Source organism: Coregonus lavaretus (assembly GCF_964263955.1).
Source record: "Coregonus lavaretus genome assembly, chromosome: 9".
Taxonomy (NCBI): domain Eukaryota; kingdom Metazoa; phylum Chordata; class Actinopteri; order Salmoniformes; family Salmonidae; genus Coregonus; species Coregonus lavaretus.
In genome coordinates, this window is record NC_139996.1 from 14,424,470 (window position 1) to 14,445,014 (window position 20,545).

General features: G+C 43.6%; 1 protein-coding gene across 1 annotated transcript in view; it reads left to right on the forward strand.

Moving 5' to 3' along the window:
- LOC311134902 (F-actin-monooxygenase mical2b-like) overlaps window positions 1-19,652 on the forward strand; it is a 45,674-nt gene extending 26,022 nt beyond the window's left edge. Inside the window, 11 exon segments of the mRNA XM_084168668.1 lie at window positions 978-1,083; window positions 1,183-1,253; window positions 1,978-2,043; window positions 7,826-7,932; window positions 8,045-8,828; window positions 12,983-13,053; window positions 15,037-15,132; window positions 15,655-15,751; window positions 18,786-18,891; window positions 18,984-19,057; window positions 19,280-19,652. Coding sequence (XP_084024794.1) covers window positions 978-1,083; window positions 1,183-1,253; window positions 1,978-2,043; window positions 7,826-7,932; window positions 8,045-8,828; window positions 12,983-13,053; window positions 15,037-15,132; window positions 15,655-15,751; window positions 18,786-18,891; window positions 18,984-19,057; window positions 19,280-19,464 — 1,763 coding nt within the window. The 3' untranslated portion in view covers window positions 19,465-19,652.
- Window positions 19,653-20,545: the final 893 nt, after the last annotated feature.

Sequence of the window (20,545 nt, forward strand, 5' to 3'; positions counted from 1 at the left end):
CATCAACAGTATTGTTTGGTAAATTGCCCTAAACTAATTTTTCGGAATCAGCACCTCAAGTACCGGGAGACCCATGGGGCGGCGCGCACAATTGGCCCAGCGTCGTCCAGGGTAGGGGAGGGATTTGGCCGGCAGGGGATGTAGCTCAGTTGGTAGAGCATGGCGTTTGCAACGCTAGGGTTGTGGTTTCGATAAAAATAATGTATGCACTAACTGTAAGTCGCTCTGGATAAGAGCGTCTGCTAAATGACTAAAATGTAAATGTAAATGAAGTAGGATGTTGTTTATGTATGTTGAAGCTGTGTTGCCTCGACAATTAGACACACCCCCACATCCATAGTATACTACACAACCTAACCAACCCATTCAGTTACTGATTCAGATACAGAGCATGCCACACACATATACGTAGATGTCTAGATAATGTTTGTATAGGTTTTTCCTTTTCTTTATGGTTATGAAGTGTACTTGAACTAAATGGAGGCACCTCTCAAAATAATCTATGAAACAATGTTATCAACATGGCTTCAGTTTGGTTCTGTGAGTAATCACTAGCATGAATGTTCCCTTTAATGTTTCATATCACATGGTTGGTGTTTCTTAAATGGTTTTTATATTATATTTTAACACAACACTTTTCCAAAGTCTCAATTTATACCTGTGTGTCTACAGATAAATAAATACAAAATATATATATATGAGAGAGATAAGACTGTTTATTGCATGCTGACTAGTGCAAATATATAAAGTAAGGTAACATTTTTGTACTGTTATTACCATAGCAGTAATGCAGCCTGGTTGTGTGTACTAGACAGTTAAAGCCAGACACATTTGCACATAGCAAGTGCAGTAGCTTTGTAACCATCCTAGCTGTCCTAGTTTGTTGGAGTGCACTTTCTCATAAATAGCAATAATAATAATAATAATATGGAACAATGTAGTATGTGAATTTAGCCTAATAAGATGTACATTTTCAGGACGTCACTACAGATACACAGGCCTGATGAATGGACTGTACACCCGCACGGTGCCTGAGGTGGCCAAGGACGCAGTGGACCTGGACATGCCTGACTCCAACAAGACGTGAGTCCACTACTACAGAACAACCCTCAATGTGTCCTTATTCACATATGGATATTTGCCGTTGCTTATTGTTTGTGTGTTGTCCATGTCTTTTTGCAGTGCTGACTCTAAGAAACGGGACCACTCAGATACATCTCTCAAACCACAAGATTCTGCACAGGAGAAGAAAGGTGTGACGTCTCTGACATTCACCCACATGAGAAACACATTAGCCTGATGATTTCCCCTAGCTTCAGCCATAGCTATTTCCCTATTCTCGCCGTCCTCAGCCTTGACCTTGTAGCAGCCTAACTTCTCTCCCAGCATCATTACAGGCATCAGTCTGGATATCTAGAGCATGTAGGAAATAATTCAGACTGTTTAGTGATTATAGCCCTGGTACTGTGGGATATAGACTTTGTTTATTAGGGTCTGAGTGAGTGTGTTAGTAGCAGCCCACCGTGCTCTGTTTCCCCGTGTGTGAGATCCCACTCCTCCAGTTAAGGCTCTGAAATCTGGGGGGGGCAGACAAAGCCATTCTCCCACATTAAGTGAATATTTGTCTTGGCATGGGGAGCGCTGAGCACTGTGACTGGCTTGAACATTCTGTTCGGCTGCACAGATAGGGCTGTCTATAGGCCACAGTTGTTCTGTTCCCCACGCTACATTTGCTGGGCTCAGTTGAAAGGTTTGCGACGCCACCCCATGGCTGAAATGGATCACCCTCAAACTCTGTAAAGAGACCTCTCATTCGCTTACATACTTTGTAAATGTAGAACTATACTGTAGCATAGTTTATCATTGTTGTTTGACAGACATCCAGTTAAAATGTGTTGCCACAGTAGTGTTGGCACAGATCAATACTGTATGTGTTGTTGTGATACAGGTTACTTATTACGCCCACTCTCCCTGCAGAACATTCCAGTACCAAGTCATCCCTCCCATCTGGGAACAGCAGATGGAAGAGGATGATCCGTGCTAGTGAGTAGGCTACCTCTGCTGTTGACAATCTGACATGATCCTTATATCAGTCCTATCTAGATCACCTCCTTTCCTTATCCTCCTACAGGCATAATTTCACCCCTTCTTATTCCCTGCTGTGGCGTTACTAGCTCTGATATGTGTTTTGTAGAAGTGTTAGAGAATTTTCACTGCAATGCATAGCGAGCTTTTGCAGCTGGGGCCTGTGGTTCTCTGGTAATGTACTTCAGGGCTTTAATTAATAATCCCAATGAGAAAAAATTACAGTTCACTGACTGATGGTGTTGAAGTCTTGCGTGAGAATCAGAGTTAAATGAAAGATTTAAAAGCTGAAGTGAGAACTCACACGCACTAGAGGGAGTTGGTGTTCTTTGGGAAAAATAGTTTTAATTTTTGTTTTGGTCTGGAGTTGTCTATAATTTGAATTAGATTAGTGTTTGGAAGAGGTTACTTTTCGGGATAGACCGCATTATAACTGTGCTCTCTTGCTGATAAAACGTAATGATTCTGGTTTCTTCAACTCTTTAGAACTGTAAAGATTTTGCATACGTTATTTGAACATTTCAGACATGATTGGTTATTCATGCGTAATGATCCTTATATGATACACAATGACAACACCGGTTGGTTATGAATGTAGCATATGTGTGTTAATGAGCACGTATCTGAGTAGTGTGTTAAGTCTGATCTACCTATTTCAGTTTAATCCACCAGAAAAGACAGAACAAATATTAAAACAAATATTATCGTTAAACTCAAATATACTAATTGATTAAAAATATATATACAGTGAGGGAAAAAAGTATTTGATCCCCTGCTGATTTTGTACGTTTGCCCACTGACAAAGAAATGATCAGTCTATAATTTTAATGGTAGGTTTATTTGAACAGTGAGAGACAGAATAACAACAGAAAAATCCAGAAAAACGCATGTCAAAAATGTTAAATTGATTTGCATTTTAATGAGGGAAATAAGTATTTGACCCCTCTCAATCAGAAAGATTTCTGGCTCCCAGGTGTCTTTTTATACAGGTAACGAGCTGAGATTAGGAGCACACTCTTAAAGGGAGTGCTCCTAATCTCAGCTTGTTACCTGTATAAAAGACACCTGTCCACAGAAGCAATCAATCAGATTCCAAACTCTCCACCATGGCCAAGACCAAAGAGCTCTCCAAGGATGTCAGGGACAAGATTGTAGACCTACACAAGGCTGGAATGGGCTACAAGACCATCGCCAAGCAGCTTGGTAAGAAGGTGACAACAGTTGGTGCGATTAATCGCAAATGGAAGAAACACGAAAGACCTGTCAATCTCCCTCAGCCTGGGGCTCCATGCAAGATCTCACCTCGTGGAGTTGCAATGATCATGAGAACGGTGAGGAATCAGCCCAGAACTACACGGGAGGATCTTGTCAATTATCTCAAGGCAGCTGGGACCATAGTCACCAAGAAAACAATTGGTAACACATTACGCTGTGAAGGACTGAAATCCTGCAGTGCCCGCAAGGTCCCCCTGCTCAAGAAAGCACATATACAGGGCCGTCTGAAGTTTGCCAATGAACATCTGAATGATTCAGAGGAGAACTGGGTGAAAGTGTTGTGGTCAGATGAGACCAAAATGGAGCTCTTTGGCATCAACTCAACTCGCCGTGTTTGGAGGAGGAGGAATGCTGCCTATGACCCCAAGAACACCATCCCCACCGTCAAACATGGAGGTGGAAACATTATGCTTTGGGGGTGTTTTTCTGCTAAGGGGACAGGACAACTTCACTGCATCAAAGGCACGATGGACGGGGCCATGTACCGTCAAATCTTGGGTGAGAACCTCCTTCCCTCAGTCAGGGCATTGAAAATGGGTCGTGGATGGGTATTCCAGCATGACAATGACCCAAAACACACGGCCAAGGCAACAAAGGAGTGGCTCAAGAAGAAGCACATTAAGGTCCTGGAGTGGCCTAGCCAGTCTCCAGACCTTAATCCCATAGAAAATCTGTGGAGGGAGCTGAAGGTTTGAGTTGCCAAACGTCAGCCTCGAAACCTTAATGACTTGGAGAAGATCTGCAAAGAGGAGTGAATCCCTCCTGAGATGTGTGCAAACCTGTTGGCCAACTACAAGAAATGTCTGACCTCTGTGATTGCCAACAAGGGTTTTGCCACCAAGTACTAAGTTTTTTCTGTTTTTTTTTGTTGTTATTCTGTCTCTCACTGCTCAAATAAACCTACCATTAAAATTATAGACTGATCATGTCTTTGTCAGTGGGCAGACGTACAAAATCAGCAGGGGATCAAATACCTTTTTCCCTCACTGTATCTTTGGAAAAAATGTTTAAAAACGGTATAGTCTTTTTAAATAGGACTGGTGGAGTTACAGTACATTCGGAAAGTATTCAGACCCCTTGACTTTTTCCACATTTTGTTAGGTTACAGCCTTATTCTAAAATTGATTAAAAAAAAATATTCTCATCAATCTACACACAATATCTGAAATATCACATAAGTATTCAAACCCTTTACTCAGTACTTTGTTGAAACACCGTTTGCTAGCGATCACTTGAGTCTTGGGTATGACCTACAAGTTTGGCACACCTGTATTTGAGGAGTTTCTACCATTCTTCTCTGCAGATCCTCTCAGCTCTGTCAGGTTGGATGGGGAGCGTCGCTGCATAGCTATTTTCAGGTCTCGATCGGGTTGAAGTCCGGGCTCTGGCTGGGCCACTCAAGGACATTCAGAGACTTCTCCCGAAGCCACTCCTGCATTGTCTTGGCTGTGTGCTTAGGGTCGTTGTCCTGTTGGAAGGTGAACCTTCGCCCCAGTCTGAGGACCTGAGCGCTCTGGAGCAGGTTTACATCAAGGATCACTCTGTACTTTGCTCTGTTAATCTTTCCCTCGATCCTGACTAGTCTCCCAGTCCCTGCCGCTGAAAAACATCCCCACAGCATGATGCTGCCACCACCATGCTTCACCGTAGGGATGGTGCCAGGTTTCCTCCAGATGTGACCCTTGGTATTCAGGCCAAAGAGTTCAATCTTGGTTTCATCAGACCAGAGAATCTTGTTTCTCATGGCACCTAAAGGACTCTCAGACCTTTTGGCAAACTCTAAGCAGGCTTTCATGTGCCTTTTACTGAGAAGTGGCTTCTGTCTGGCCACTCTACCATGAAGGCTTGATTGGTGGAGTGCTGCAGAGATGGTTGTCCTTCTGGAAGGTTCTCCCATCTCCATAGAGGAACTCTGGAGCTCTGTCAGAGTGACCATCGGGTTCTTGGTCACCTCCCTGACCAAGGCCCGTCTCCCCCGATTGCTTAGTTTGGCCGGGCGGCCAGCTCTAGGAAGAGTCTTGGTGGTTCCAAACTTCTTCCATTTAAGAATGGTGGCCACTGTGTTCTTGGGGACCTTCAATGCTGCAGAAATGTTTCGGTAGCCTTCCACAGATCTGTGTCTTGACACAATCCTGTCTCTGAGCTCTACGGACAATTCCTTCGACCTCATGGCTTGGTTTTTGCTCTTACATGCACTGTCAACTGTGGGACCTTTTATATAGACGGGTGTGCCTTTCCAAATCCTGTCCAATCAAGTTTAAGAATCATCTCAAGGATGATCAATGGAAACAGGATGCACCTGACCTCGATTTTTAGTCTCATAGCAAAGGGTCTGAATATTTATGTAAATAAGGTATTTCTGTTTTATATATGTAATAAATGTGAAAAAATTATATAAACCTATTTTCGCTTTGTCATTATGGGGTGTTGTGTGTAGATTGATGAGGAAAAAAATTACAATTTAATCAATTTCAGAATAAGGCTGTAACGTAACAAAATGTGGAAAAAGTGAAGTGAAAATAACAAGATAACATTTACATTTTAGTCATTTAGCAGACGCTCTTATCCAGAGCGACTTACAGTGCATACATTTTTTTCATACTGGCCCCCCGTGGGAATCGAACCCACAACCCTGGCGTTGCAAACGCCATGCTCTACAGTACCAGTCAAAAGTTTGGACACCTACTCATTCCAGGGTTTTTCTTTATTTTTACTATTTTCTACATTGTAGAATAATAGTGAAGACATCAAGACTATGAAATAACACATATGGAATCATGTAGTAACCAAAAAAGTCTTAAACAAATCCAAATATATTTTATATTTGAGATTCTTCAAATAGCCACCCTTTGCCTTGATGACAGCTTTGCACACTCTTGGCATTCTCTCAACCAGCTTCACCTGGAATGCTTTTCCAACAGTCTTGAAGGAGTTCCCACATATGCTGAGCACTTGTTGGCTGCTTTTCCTTCACTCTACGGTCCGACTCATCCCAAACCATCTCAATTGGGTAGAGGTCGGGGGATTGTGGATGCCAGGTCATCTGATGCAGCACTCAATCACTCTCCTTCTTGGTCAAATAGCCCTTACACAGCCTGGAGGTGTGTTGGGTCATTGTCCTGTTGAAAAACAAATGGTAGTCCCACTAAGCCCAAACCAGATGGGATGGCGGATCGCTGTAGAATGCTGTGGTGGCCATTCTGGTTAAGTGTGCCTTGAATTCTAAATAAATCAGACAGTGTCACCAGCAAAGAACCCCACACTATAACACCTCCTCCTCCATGCTTTACGGTGGGAAATACACATGCGGAGATCATCCGTTCACCCACACCGCGTCTCACAAGGACATGGTGGTTGGAACCAAACATTTCCAATTTGGACTCCAGACCAAAGGACACATTTCCACCGGTCTAATGTCCATTGCTCGTGTTTCTTGGCCCAAGCAGGTCTCTTCTTCTTACTGGTGTCCTTTAGTAGTAGTTTATTTGCAGCAATTCGACCATGAAGGCCTGATTCACACAGTCTCCTCTGAACAGTTGATGTTGAGATGTGTCTGTTACTTGAACTCTGTGAAGCATTTATTTGGGCTGCAATTTCTGAGGCTGGTAACTCTAATGAACTTATCCTCTGCAGCAGAGGCAACTCTGGGTCTTCCTTTCCTGTGGCGGTCCTCATGAGAGCCAGTTTCATCATAGCCCTTGATGGTTTTTGCGACTGCACTTGAAGAAACTTTCAAAGTTCTTGAAATGTTCCGTATTGACTGACCTTCATGTCTTAAAGTAATGATGGACTGTTGTTTCTCTTTGCTTATTTGAGCTGTTATGGCCATAATATGGACTTGGTCTTTTACCAAATAGGGCTATCTTCTGTATACCCCCCTACCTTGTCACAGCACAACTGATTGGCTCAAACGCATTAAGAAGGAAAGAAATTCCACAAATTAACTTTTAAGAAGGCACACCTGTTAATTGAAATGCATTCCAGGTGACTATCTCATGAAGCTAGTTGACAGAATGCCAAGAGTGTGCAAAGCTGTCAAGGCAAAAGGTGACTTTTCCTGCAGCATTGAAGGTCCCCAATAACACAGTGGCCTCCATCATTCTTAAATGGAAGAAGTTTGGAACCAACCGAGACTCTTGGTTACTGCATGATTCCATACGTGTTATTTCATAGTTTTGATGTCTTCACTATTATTCTACAATGTAAAAAAAGACAACAAATAAAGAAAAACCCTTGAATGAGTAGGTGTGTCCATATATATATATACACACACATACTACCAGTCAAAAGTTTGGACATGTATTTTTTTACATTGTAGAATAATATACATTTGGTGGATTGGATATGATGCAGACAATTACATTGATGGAAGCCACAATCTGTCTGCAATATTAAAGTCTGACCTACAGTAGCTGCATGAGCTCTGATCAATGCATGTTGTCTGTGTTGTACTCTACTCCTTCAGCTCTCCCTCTCATCCTGGTGAGGCACTTCCCTCGTGAAAAAGCTGCAGAAAAAGAGGAGCCCACCATTGAAGAGGCCAACTCTGATTTTGAGGAGATTGAACCACCGGTAAAACACAATATTCATACAGATACTCAACCATTTAATGTGGTATAGAAACGTTTCGCATATTAACATTATTGCAACTGAGAAATAAAACAGGACTTTTGAATTTGTTCAGCAGGTCTCCCATGATGGTCCTAAACCACCTGCAGATTCTCAGAATCAGAATCCATCAATGGGTAAAGAAGAGTGCCCTGTCACAAAAGTGCCCCAGCTGGAGGAAGCAGTCGGCCGTAAGAAGAGGCTGACCCTGTCCCTGTCTGAGAGAGAGAAACTCCTGGACTGGAACCTGGCTACTCCAGAGGAGGCCCGAGGCCCTGGAGGAGGAGATCCTTCCAGACACCCCAAACCTGGGGACCAGATCCCCCCTAAGGACCTATTGCCTCAGGTAGAGCAAGAAGCAGAACCAGTCCCAACTCAGCCCCAGCCGGCACCGTCCGCATTCCAGGTGTGGGCCAATGCTTTCAGGAGGTCTTTTGGAGTATCAGGGACAACAACAGACTCCAACACTGTTGTCACCAGGAGGAACAACAACGGTCCCACCAAGCCTAGGCCTCTGTCTGACGGAGCCTTCAGCTTTAGCTCCCTGTTTGGGGATACCACCCAAAGCCAGGAGGCCAAACCAGTGGAAGTGGGGCAGAAGAGCCAGCCGACCCCACACCCACTCAAGGCCTCCGTGGGAGACAGACCCTCAGACCTGCCTACGCTACTGGAGCAGGTGTCCCTAGGCAGCAACAAGTCTGTAGGATCCTTCACCACAGACGACATAGCCTCACTGCCGCCCAGGAAGCTCAACTTCTTCTCCTCCCTGAGGCTGAAGAAGCGAGGGGGACCGGAGAGCGTGGGAGTGGGGGGTCAGGAGAAGGACATCAGGACCATCCTGTCCAACATCAGGAACAAAGGTCAGGACTCAAGGGAGGATGTGATGAGTTATGTTATATGCTTCTACTCCCTTGTCATCCTTGAATTTCACATGGGGCTAATAAATGCTACAATGCTATTAATATAGTACATGCTATAAATGAGAAGATTACAATAGTAGCCTATACTTAGTGTTTAATGTAAAAAAATTAATATATATATATTTAACCTTTATTTAACTAGGCAAGTCAGTTAAGAACAAATTCTTATTTACAATGACGGCCTCCCAAAAGGCAAAAGGCCTCCTGTGGGGATGGGGGCTGGGATAAAAAAATATATATCTATATAGGACCAAATACACATCACAAGAGAGACAACACTACATAAAGAGAGATCTAAGGCAACAACACAGCATGGCAGCAACACACGACAACACAGCATGGCAGCAACACACGACACAGCATGGCAGCAACACACGACAACACAGCATGGCAGCAACACACGACAACACAGCATGGCAGCAACACACGACAACACAGCAAGGTAGCAACCCAACATGAAAACAAGATGGTAGCAACACGTGGCAGCAGCACAACATGGTAGCAGCACAAGACATGGTACAAACATTATTGGGCACAGACAACAGCACAAAGGGCAAGAAGGTAGAGACAACAATACATCACGCGAAGCAGCCACAACCGTCAGTATGAGTCTCCATGATTGAGTCTTTGAATGAAGAGATGGAGCTAAAACTGTCCAGTTTGTGTGTTTTTTGCAGCTCATTCCAGTCGCTAGCTGCAGCGAACTCTAAAGAGGAGTGACCCAGGGATGTGTGTGCTTTGGGGACCTTTAACAGAATGTGACTGGCAGAACGAGTGTTGTATGTGGAGGATGAGGGCTGCAGTAGGTATCTCAGATAGGGGGGAGTGAGGCCTAAGCAGGTTTTATAAATAAGCATCAACCAGTGGGTCTTGCGACGAGTATACAGAGATGACCAGTTTATAGAGGAGTATAGAGTGCAGTGATGTGTCCTATAAGGAGCATTGGTGGCAAATCTGATGGCCGAATGGTAAAGAACATCTAGCTGCTCGAGAGCACCCTTACCTGCCGATCTATAAATTACGTCTCCGTAATCTAGCATGGGTAGGATGGTCATCTGAATCATGGTTAGTTTGGCAGCTGGGGTGAAAGAGGAGCGATTACTATAGAGGAAACCAAGTCTAGATGGGGTGAAAGAGGAGCGATTACAATAGAGGAAACCAAGTCTAGATGGGGTGAAAGAGGAGCGATTACAATAGAGGAAACCAAGTCTAGATTTAACATTTACATTTAAGTCATTTAGCAGACACTCTTATCCAGAGCGACTTACAAATTGGTGCATTCAACTTAGGATAGCCAGTGGGACAACCACCCTATTTTATTTTTTTATGGGGGGCCTGCAGCTTTGATATGTGCTGAGAGAAGGACAGTGTACTGTCTAGCCATACTCCCAAGCACTTGTATGAGGTTACTACCTCAAGCTCTAAACCCTCAGAAGTAGTAATCACACCAGTGGGGAGAGGGGCATTCTTCTTACCAAACCACATGACCTTTGTTTTGGAGGTGTTCAGAACAAGGTTAAGGGCAGAGAAAGCTTGTTGGACACTAAGAAAGCTTTGTTGTAGAGTGTTTATCACAAAATCCGGGGCGGGGCCAGCTGAGTATAAGACTATCTTCTGCATATAAATGGATGAGAGAGCTTCCTACTACCTGAGCTATATTGTTGATGTAAATTGAGAAGAGCGTGGGGCCTAGGATCGAGCCTTGGGGTACTCCCTTGGTGACAGGCAGTGGCTGAGATAGCATATGTTCTGACTTTATACACTGCACTCTTTGAGAGGGGTAGTTAGCAAACCAGGCCAAAGACCCCTCAGAGACACCAATACTCCTTAGCCGGCCGACAAGGATGGAATGGTCTACCGTATCAAAAGCTTTGGCCAAGTCAATAAAAATAGCAGCACAACATTGCTTAGAATCAAGGGCAATGGTGACATCATTTAGGACCTTTAAAGTTGCAGTGACACATCCATAACCTGAGCGGAAACCAGATTGCATACCAGAGAGAGTACTATAGACATCAAGAAAGCCAGTCAGCTGAATATTGACAAGTTTTTCCAACACTTTTGATAAACAGGGCAAAATAACAGCTTGATAACAGCTTGATCTCCCCCTTTAAATAAAGGACGCACCGTGGCTGCCTTCCAAGCAATGGGAACCTCCCCAGAGAGGAGAGACAGGTTAAAAAGGTCAGAGACAGGCTTGGCGATGATAGGGGCTGCAACCTTAAAGAAGAAAGGGTCTAAACCATCTGATCCAGATGTTTTTTTTGGTGTCAAGTTTAAGGAGCTCCTTTAGCACCTCGGACTCTGTGACCGCCTGCAGGGAGAAACTTTGTAGCGGGACAGGGGGAAAAGAGGGAGGAGCATCGTGGCTAGTCGCATTAGAAGGGGTGGGAGATGAGGAAATGTTGGACGGGCAAGGAGGCATGGCTGAGTCAAATAGGAATCTTGACTTAATGAAGTGGTGATTAAAGAGCTCAGCCATGTGCTCTTTGTCAGTAACAACCACATCATCAACATGAAGGGAAATGGGTAGCTGTGAGGAGGAGGGTTTATTCTCTAGGTCTTTGACCAGGTCTTTGACTCATTTGCCTGAGTATGCGTGTGCCGAGCCTTTCGCCAAATGGAATTCTTGAGGTGGAGTAACTCTGCCAGATCACGGTCGAACCAGGGGCTGAACCTGTTTTTTAATTCTCATTTTCTTTCTGGGGGCATGTTTGTTAACAATACCACTGAAAATATCAAAAAAGAAAGTGTAACAGTGTTGCTTCCGTCCCTCTCCTCGCCCCTACCTGGGCTTGAACCAGGGACCCTCTGCACACATCGACAACAGTCACCCTCGAAGCACCGTTACCTGTCTCACAAAAGCCGCGGCTTTTTACTTCAAGGTCTCAGAGCGAGTGACGTCACCGATTGAAACGCTACTAGCGCGCACCACTAACTAGCTAGCCATTTCACACCGGTTGCTCATTAAAGTTTTTTAGCAAGCGTCTATGACAAATCAGGACAGGTCGTTTCACTGAGTAGACATTACGAACACAGGCTGTAAAACAGTGATCACTAAGGTCATTACAGAAAACACCAGTCTGATACCTATCAGGATTATTTGTGAGGATAACATCAAGGAGAGTAGCCTTTTCTGGGTGTTTGGAGTCGTACCTTGTGGGATTGGTAATAATCTAAGAAAGATTTAGGGAGTCCTATTGCTTTAGGACTTGGTCAGGTGGTTTAAGCATGTCCCAGTTTAGGTCACCTAGCAGGACAAATTCAGACTTGGTGTAAGGGGCCAGGAGAGAGCTTAGGGCATTTAGGGTACAGGCCAGTGCTGATGGTGGACGATAACACCCAGCAACAGTCAACAAAGAGCTATTTGAAAGGTTTTATGCTTAAAACCAGCAAATCAAATTGTTTGGGGACAGACTTGGTGGAGACAACTGAGCACTGAAGGTGTTCCTTGGTAAAGATTGCTACTCCACCACCTTTGGAAGATCTGTCTTGCCGAAAAAGGTTATAACCAGAAACACTCTTTCTTAACCACGTCTCAGTAATGACCAACACATCTGAATTGGAGCTGTGAACCCACACTTTCAATTGATCAATTTGAGGTAATACGCTTCTTGTGTAGCCAGCAGAAATCAGTGAAGCAGATATCAGAGCACAAGTCAGAATTGGGGCTAGCAACAGTAGATGGGCCAGGGTGTACATGCACATTTCCAGATATCATCAGCAGTAATACAATCAGGGCACGGCAGAGGACAGGGAGAGCTCTGCAGTGTTGATTTTTTTAATGACATTTGAATGTGCATCAGAGGGCAACAAGATAATATTGTACAGCAATTTCATCAGGTAACATGAATACAAAGCCGGCGAGATGTGGTTAGAATAGGATGGGAGTCCCAAGTGACCGTGTAACCAATAAAGAGTCAGAGTCCCGAGTGTGGGAACAAACAGTCTGTTCCACGGGCGGGTAAACAAGCAAGATAATAGTCAACAATGCAGGAGTAAATAACGTAGTTGAAGTGAATATACAAGTACTTTCTACAGTTTAAGACCGCTGCTTCAGTCTAATGTCCTCATGTTCCCTCATCTATACACAGCCTCAAGCAAACAGCAGAAGGATGAGTCGGACTCCTCAAGTGACGATGAGCACGTCCCAGCCAAACAGAAGGTAAGGGCCTTGTTCCAAAAGGCTTACATGCATCTTTCCTTCCTACCTTTCTCTGAAGTAATCACTGATCATGACATTAAAAGTTTTTTATTAGGTATATTACAATTTCTATCCAATAGCAATGTGTTTCCATGTGCAATGTTTTGACTTCTGTGTTGAAACATGTCTCCTATGTCCTGATGTTTGTATGACATTTTTCTGTTTTGTACATAATGTTTCCATGTCTAGATGTATTCTTTATACAACGGGTGGGTCTAATCCTGAATGCTGATTGGTAAAACCACATTCCAGCCGGTGTCTATTGCACAAGTTACCACCGGCTAAATCTATGATGTTAAAATGCTTATTTACTCTGTTCCATCTGACTGCGCAATCCACTGTCTCATCAGCCCAGCCAGGCAAAACTTTATCTCCACTATAAAAAGCAATTAGACATTATCTCACATTCCTTTTAGATTAACATTTAGTTTTCAACAGCGGAGATTTGTATAAACCTTGCCGTCTATCTCTGACATTTGCAACATTGTTTCAATATTCAAATTCGATCTCAAGCTGTCCCATAGTAATGAACGTGTCGGGATTAGACAGACAGGCAGGCAGCGTTTCTCAGCCAGTCGAAATCATGAATCAGCTGGCATCATTTTTATTTTAATGGATATATATATATATGTATGTGTGCTCTTTCGTCAGGACATTGTTGTTCAGAGGAACTAGCCAACACAGCTAACACAATCACTTCAAACTGAAACTGGAAAGACCGCAAACTAGCTGCACTTCGTTTTGTTTGACCTTTTTTCAATTGATATTTCTTTGTGTATATATATATACACAAAGAAATATCAATTGAAAAAAGGTCAAACAAAACGAAGTGCAGCTAGTTTGCGGTCTTTCCAGTTTCAGTTTGAAGTGATTGTGTTAGCTGTGTTGGCTAGTTCCTCTGAACAACAATGTCCTGACGAAAGAGCACATGTTCTATGACAGGTGAAATCGCGCCTCATTAGCTCATTGTTATGGATGTATCCAAATAAATGTCTCTAGAAAACAGCTTATGCAAATGCAGCTACTTTGCTGTTATTCTGGCTGCACTTTTTGACGTGACTGTAAATTAGCCGTAGTTGGCTAGCTAGCAAGCAAGGGATAAGCACGTTGCCAGCCAGTATGGCAATGGAACATTTAGAACGAACGACTGGGTTGCGTCCATAGATACAGAACAAAAAGACTGAACAACTGGGTCGCGTCTCTAGCAACTGAACCGATAGAACGAATGAAACATAATAAATAAAAATAAATAACGGGTGAAAGCAATGCAGTGGAAAGCTTACCTACACCAATCCATGTCAAGTCAGATCAGTGATTAAAAGCAGCTCTCCTCAAGGCGGAGGATACAGAAGAGGCATGAAGAGACCGGTCAGGACCCGAGAACAGATAATCCATACTCCATTAGAGAGGGATTACTGGGAAGGCTGAAGAAGCACATCATGACCTGCTCATATCACCTTACATATGGGGAGGAAATCCCACTCTGGTGTTGTAATAGGTCTTGGCCATGGCTTCACAGCATACCACACACATACCACCCTCTTATTTTGAGCACCGTTTTGCAACTCTCTGTTAGGAACTGCCTTGTTTACTTAACAGAATTACTACATTTTTAGTCATTTAGCAGACGCGACTTACAGTTAGTGAGTGCATACATTAAATATATATCTTTTTTTTTCATACTGGCCCCACGTGGGAATCAAACCCACAACCCTGGCGTTGCAAACGCCACGCTCTACCAACTGAGCTACATCCCTGCCACTTTCTAACCATCTCTGCTACTTCCGTCAGGTCAGGATCAAGTGCAGGTCAAGCGCATGACTGATAAGATACTCTATTAGATTGATATCCCCAGACCCCTAATAGTTGAGACTAAGATCAGAGGGGTTTAACTCTGCTGTGAGGTAACAGTTGTGTGACACTGTCTTGTTGGTCTGTGTTTAGTTCCATGGGAGCTCGGAGAGACAGAGGAGGAGACGGGAGAAGACTGTGATTCAACAGGCCAAGAGAGAGCAGCTGAAGAGGCTCCACAGAGCCCAGGTACTATAGAGCACATAGACAACAGAACAGCACTACCACACAGAGGCCTTCCGTGTTCATTTTCCATTCATTTACATGTTTTATATTTAAGCAATAAGACCAGAGGGGGTGTGGTATATGGCCAATATACCACGGCTAAGGGCTGTTCTTAGGCACGACGCAACGCGGAGTGCCTGGATACAGCCCTTAGCCGAGGTACAGTATATTGGCCATATACCACAAACCCCTGAGGTGCCTTATTGCTATTATAAACTGGTTACCAACAGAATTAGAGCAGTAAAAATAAATGTTTTGTCATACACGTGGTATACGGTCTGATATACCACGGCTGTCAGCCAATCAGCATTCAGGGCTCGAACCACCCAGTTTATAATTAGGTTTCTCTCATACATTTGAATCACTAATGATCTCTTCAACAAATATATTTGATTTGTTGGGATGATGAATGGGATATAAATATTGTGTGTTGAGCCATTGTGAGCTTGCCTTGGTTGAATCTGACCTGGTGTTTATTGTATGAAGGTCATCCAAAGGCAGCTGGAGGAAGTGGGGGAGAAGCAGAGAGACCTGGAGGAGAGAGGGGTGACCATTGAGAAGGTCCTTCGGGGCGAAGCCCATGGTAAGCCACACAGTCCCAACAGCATGTACTGTACCTTTGGAGAGCACTGTACGTTTGTCATCCCATGCTGTGTGGATTGATTCCAGCTGCACTGCGTATGAGTGACACAAGTGTATCCATTTGGTTGACGTAGCTTTATGACTCTGGGCCAGAGCATTTTATAAATGTATGACAATGGAATGGAAGGGTTAGAATCAGAATGTTCAGTAACTGAGTGTTGTCATGTCCTTGCATCAGAGAGGCCTTAACTCTGAAGGTAACATGCAAATACATGGCAAAGAGAGCGGAGAAAGGTACGGTTTGTAATGGAACTATCTTAGTTTGACCTCAGCCAAGAACATATAGTTGAGACATGGAAACACTGGATTCAGAATGACCTATGCTCAGGAATAGTTGTCCTGTTTCTGTGAGGTTTGATAGAGGCAATGCTTTTCTAATAATTATTTCAATTTCCTTATCTATAGTAGGCCTATACAGTCAGTACTACTCTGATGCCTTTGCTAGGAAAATACATAATAAAAACGATACCAAATTATAGTCATTTGCATTCAACCAAAAATAACAATTTTAAGTTGAAATTGTTTAAAAATCACTGCGGTGGCAATTGGCCTTGTGAAGAGAGGGAGGATGGGGGAAATCAAATTGTATTTGCCACATGCGCCGAATACAACAGGTGTAGACATTACAGTGTAATGCTTACTTACAAGCCGTTAACCAACAATGCAGTAAAAAAAAAAGCTAATAATTAAAGAGCAGCAGTAAAATAAAATAACAGTAGGGAGGTTATATACAGGGGGTACCGGTACAGAGTCAATGTGCGGGGGCACCGGTTAGTCGAGGTAATTGAGGTAATATGAGAGAAAAAAAATTATGCACTCACTAACTGTAAGTCGCTCTGGATAAGAGCGTCTGCTAAATGACTAAAATGTAAATATGTACATGTGGGTAGAGTTAAAGTGACTATGCATAAATAATAAACAGAGTAGCAGCAGTGTAAAAGAGGGGGTTGGTGTGGGGGGGCAATGCAAATAGTCTGGGTAGCCATGATTAGCTGTTCAGGAGTCTTATGGCTTGGGGGTAGAAGCTGTTAAGAAGCCTTTTGGACCTAGACTTGGCGCTCCGGTACCGCTTGCCATGCGGTAGCAGAGAGAACAGTCTTTGACTAGGGTGGCTGGAGTCTTTGATAATGTTTAGGGCCTTCCTCTGACACCGCCTGGTATAGAGGTCCTGGATGGCAGGAAGCTTGGCCCCAGTGATTTACTGGGCCGTACACACTACCCTCTGTAGTGCGTACGGCCCATTAGCCTTGCACATGGTGATATACAAGTTAGCCATTAAAGACAGCTATTTTAGAATGAAAAATTGTAATTCCTGCTAGTCTTTTAAAAAGTAATGTTTTCATACTGGTAATCATATTCCTCAAAGTCAATTATATTTTGCCAGAATTGTAAATTAGAAATGTGTTTGTTGCTTCTGCACTCTTCAGAGAAAGAATGATTTGAGAGTTTAAGCATAATTAGCTGTTACTTTTATTACAATTAAATTTAAATTACAGCACATAAAAAGCACACAAACTTAGCCCTGAGTAATGCAATTGTTTCATCCAAGTTTGTCCTTCTATTGTTAAATGGAAAGCACATCTGTGTAAAGACCTTTCTGAATTCCATGTTTTGTTCAATAGTCAGGCTCAATGTTAAAAGCCTCCACAGAGACGGAGTGTCTCTTGTCTAAGTACCAGTGAGTACAGTGAATGGCCTTGCAAATTCTGATTCAAAAACTACAGGGAGAGTGTCTCTTGTGATGCGGGCCTGAAGGGCAGCGGCAGCAGTGGCGACCATTGTGCCTGTTTACATGGCTTTGTTTGGATAACTGAATTAAGGCAGAGGGTGAAGGTCTCATAGCTCAATGGGCTCTTTGTTAATTTATATTATTCACAGACTCCGACTGGATAGCAAGAGGGTAGGAGTAGGTGTCAGACAATGACCTGAGTGTATGTGCTTGGCAAGATTCTAAGTATGAAAAAATGAACGCAATGCTTTTAGGCTTTTTTATGGCAGTCTCCCTTTATTTGTCATTGTTCAATCAATGGATGTTTGCAGGGGTATTCGAAGGCCAGTCATTTAGCTGACGCTCTTATCAAGAGCGACTTACAGTTAGTGAGTGCATGCATTTTCATACTGGCCCCCCGTGGGAAACGAACCCATAACCCTGGCGTTGCAAGCGCCATGCTCTACCAACTGAGCTACAGGGTTCACAGTGCTGTACAGTATACGGCAAAGGGAGAGAAAATGTTTCCTCAACTGTCTGACAATGAAGGCCGAGTATAATGGTTCAGAAGATATAGCAACGAATTAGAAGCATTAGGAGCCGTCATTCAATCAAACACACTCTACGAATGGGTCTGTTTCAGTGTAGCTGTAGTCCGTGTTAGTATCTGTGACATAAAACACATAGCTAGCTCCAGATCCAGAGTCTCCCACTAACGAAAGCAATTAGACTGCCCTCTTTTTACCATAGTTTAAATGACTCACTAGCAGGGAGAATGTCTAAATAAATACCTTTAGCCTGTTGTCCGCAGGTTACACTGTCATGTTATTACATTTTTCAAAGTTAACTTTTGAAGCTCTATTATAAAGTGTTTTATGAAGTCTAAAGTCAGTATTTACGTGAGTGTCTCAGTTGCAACAGGCCAGGGGTTACAGGACCATTACCTGTGTGGTCCTCTGTAGCTCAGCTGGTAGAGCACGGCGCTTGTAACGCCAAGGTAGTGGGTTCGATCCCCGGGACCACCCATACACAAAAAATGTATGCACGCATGACTGTAAGTCGCTTTGGATAAAAGCGTCTGCTAAATGGCATATTATTATTATTATTATTATTATTATTATTACTACTATGGCCATCTACTGTATAACCTTGTGACAGGGTGCTTATTAATCGACCTTGGACGTAATGAGGAATGAAGAAACAGGATGATCAAACTTCTATATTATCTGGGGTAGCTGATTGTGACCTTGCTCTCTCCCTCTATCAGACAAAGGTGATGGTCTCTCTGATGAGCACGAGCTCCTTCAAATGTGGTTCAAGCTGGTCCTGGAGAAGAACAAACTGGCACGCTACGAGGAAGAGCTAGTCATATTGTAAGTAGGAAAAGATGAGGCACAGTGCATTCTCAGACACAGACCATCTTATGGAGTGAAGCGTGTTTGAAATGGGTTGTTTTGTCTGTTAGTGCTCAGGAACTCGAGCTGGAGGACAGACAGAGTCAACTACAGACAGATCTACGATGCAGGATGTCCATAGATGGTATGGGTCATACACTGTGTAATTGTAGGGTAGTACTGTGCAACTCGAGTATAGTTACAAATCCTGCACTTACAACTGTTGCAATACGTTTGCAGCCCTTTATCCGTGGAACTTTTTGAGACTGTGTTCTAAATGACCATGTCCTACTTTGTCCATCTGTCTGTCTTCATACCCCCCTCCTCTACCATTCTACAATCTCTCCTCCTCCATGGCCCTTTGCAGACTCCAGGAAGAGCTCCAGTGAGCTGGCGGAGGAGCAGCAGATGCTGACAGAGATCATGAAGGTGGTGGAGAGGAGAGACACTCTGGTCAGCCTGCTGGAGGAGCAGCGGGTGCAGGAGAGGGCTGAGGACAGAGACCTGGAGAGCCTGGTGCTGTCTAGGGGCTACCAATTCCACTGGACCTGAGGAGGAGCAGCCCTCTGGGGCAAGGAAAAGGATAACAGTACCATGCAGCTCTACGGGTAGAGGAGATAAGTGACCACTACTAGTGACTACACTACTGGATTTGGCCACAAGTGGCATGATGAACTTTCGAATATGTACAGTGGGGAAAAAAAGTATTTAGTCAGCCACCAATTGTGCAAGTTCTCCCACTTAAAAATATGAGAGGCCTGTAATTTTCATCATAGGTACATGTCAACTATGACAGACAAAATGAGAAAAAATTATCCAGAAAATCACATTGTAGGATTTTTAATGAATTTATTTGCAAATTATGGTGGAAAATAAGTATTTGGTCAATAACAAAAGTTTATCAATACTTTGTTATATACCCTTTGTTGGCAATGACACAGGTCAAACGTTTTCTGTAAGTCTTCACAAGGTTTTCACACACTGTTGCTGGTATTTTGGCCCATTCCTCCATGCAGATCTCCTCTAGAGCAGTGATGTTTTGGGGTTGTCGCTGGGCAACACGGACTTTCAACTCCCTCCAAAGATTTTCTATGGGGTTGAGATCTGGAGACTGGCTAGGCCACTCCAGGACCTTGAAATGCTTCTTATGCGGTGTGTTTGGGATCATTGTCATGCTGAAAGACCCAGCCATGTTTCATCTTCAATGCCCTTGCTGATGGAAGGAGGTTTTCACTCAAAATCTCACGATACATGGCCCCATTCATTCTTTCCTTTACACGGATCAGTCGTCCTGGTCCCTTTGCAGAAAAACAGCCCCAAAGCATGATGTTTCCACCCCCATGCTTCACAGTAGGTATGGTGTTCTTTGGATGCAACTCAGCATTCTTAGTCCTCCAAACACGACGAGTTGAGTTTTTACCAAAAAGTTATATTTTGGTTTCATCTGACCATATGACATTCTCCCAATCCTCTTCTGGATCATCCAAATGCACTCTAGCAAACTTCAGACGGGCCTGGACATGTACTGGCTTAAGCAGGGGGACACGTCTGGCACTGCAGGATTTGAGTCCCTGGCGGCGTAGTGTGTTACTGATGGTAGGCTTTGTTACTTTGGTCCCAGCTCTCTGCAGGT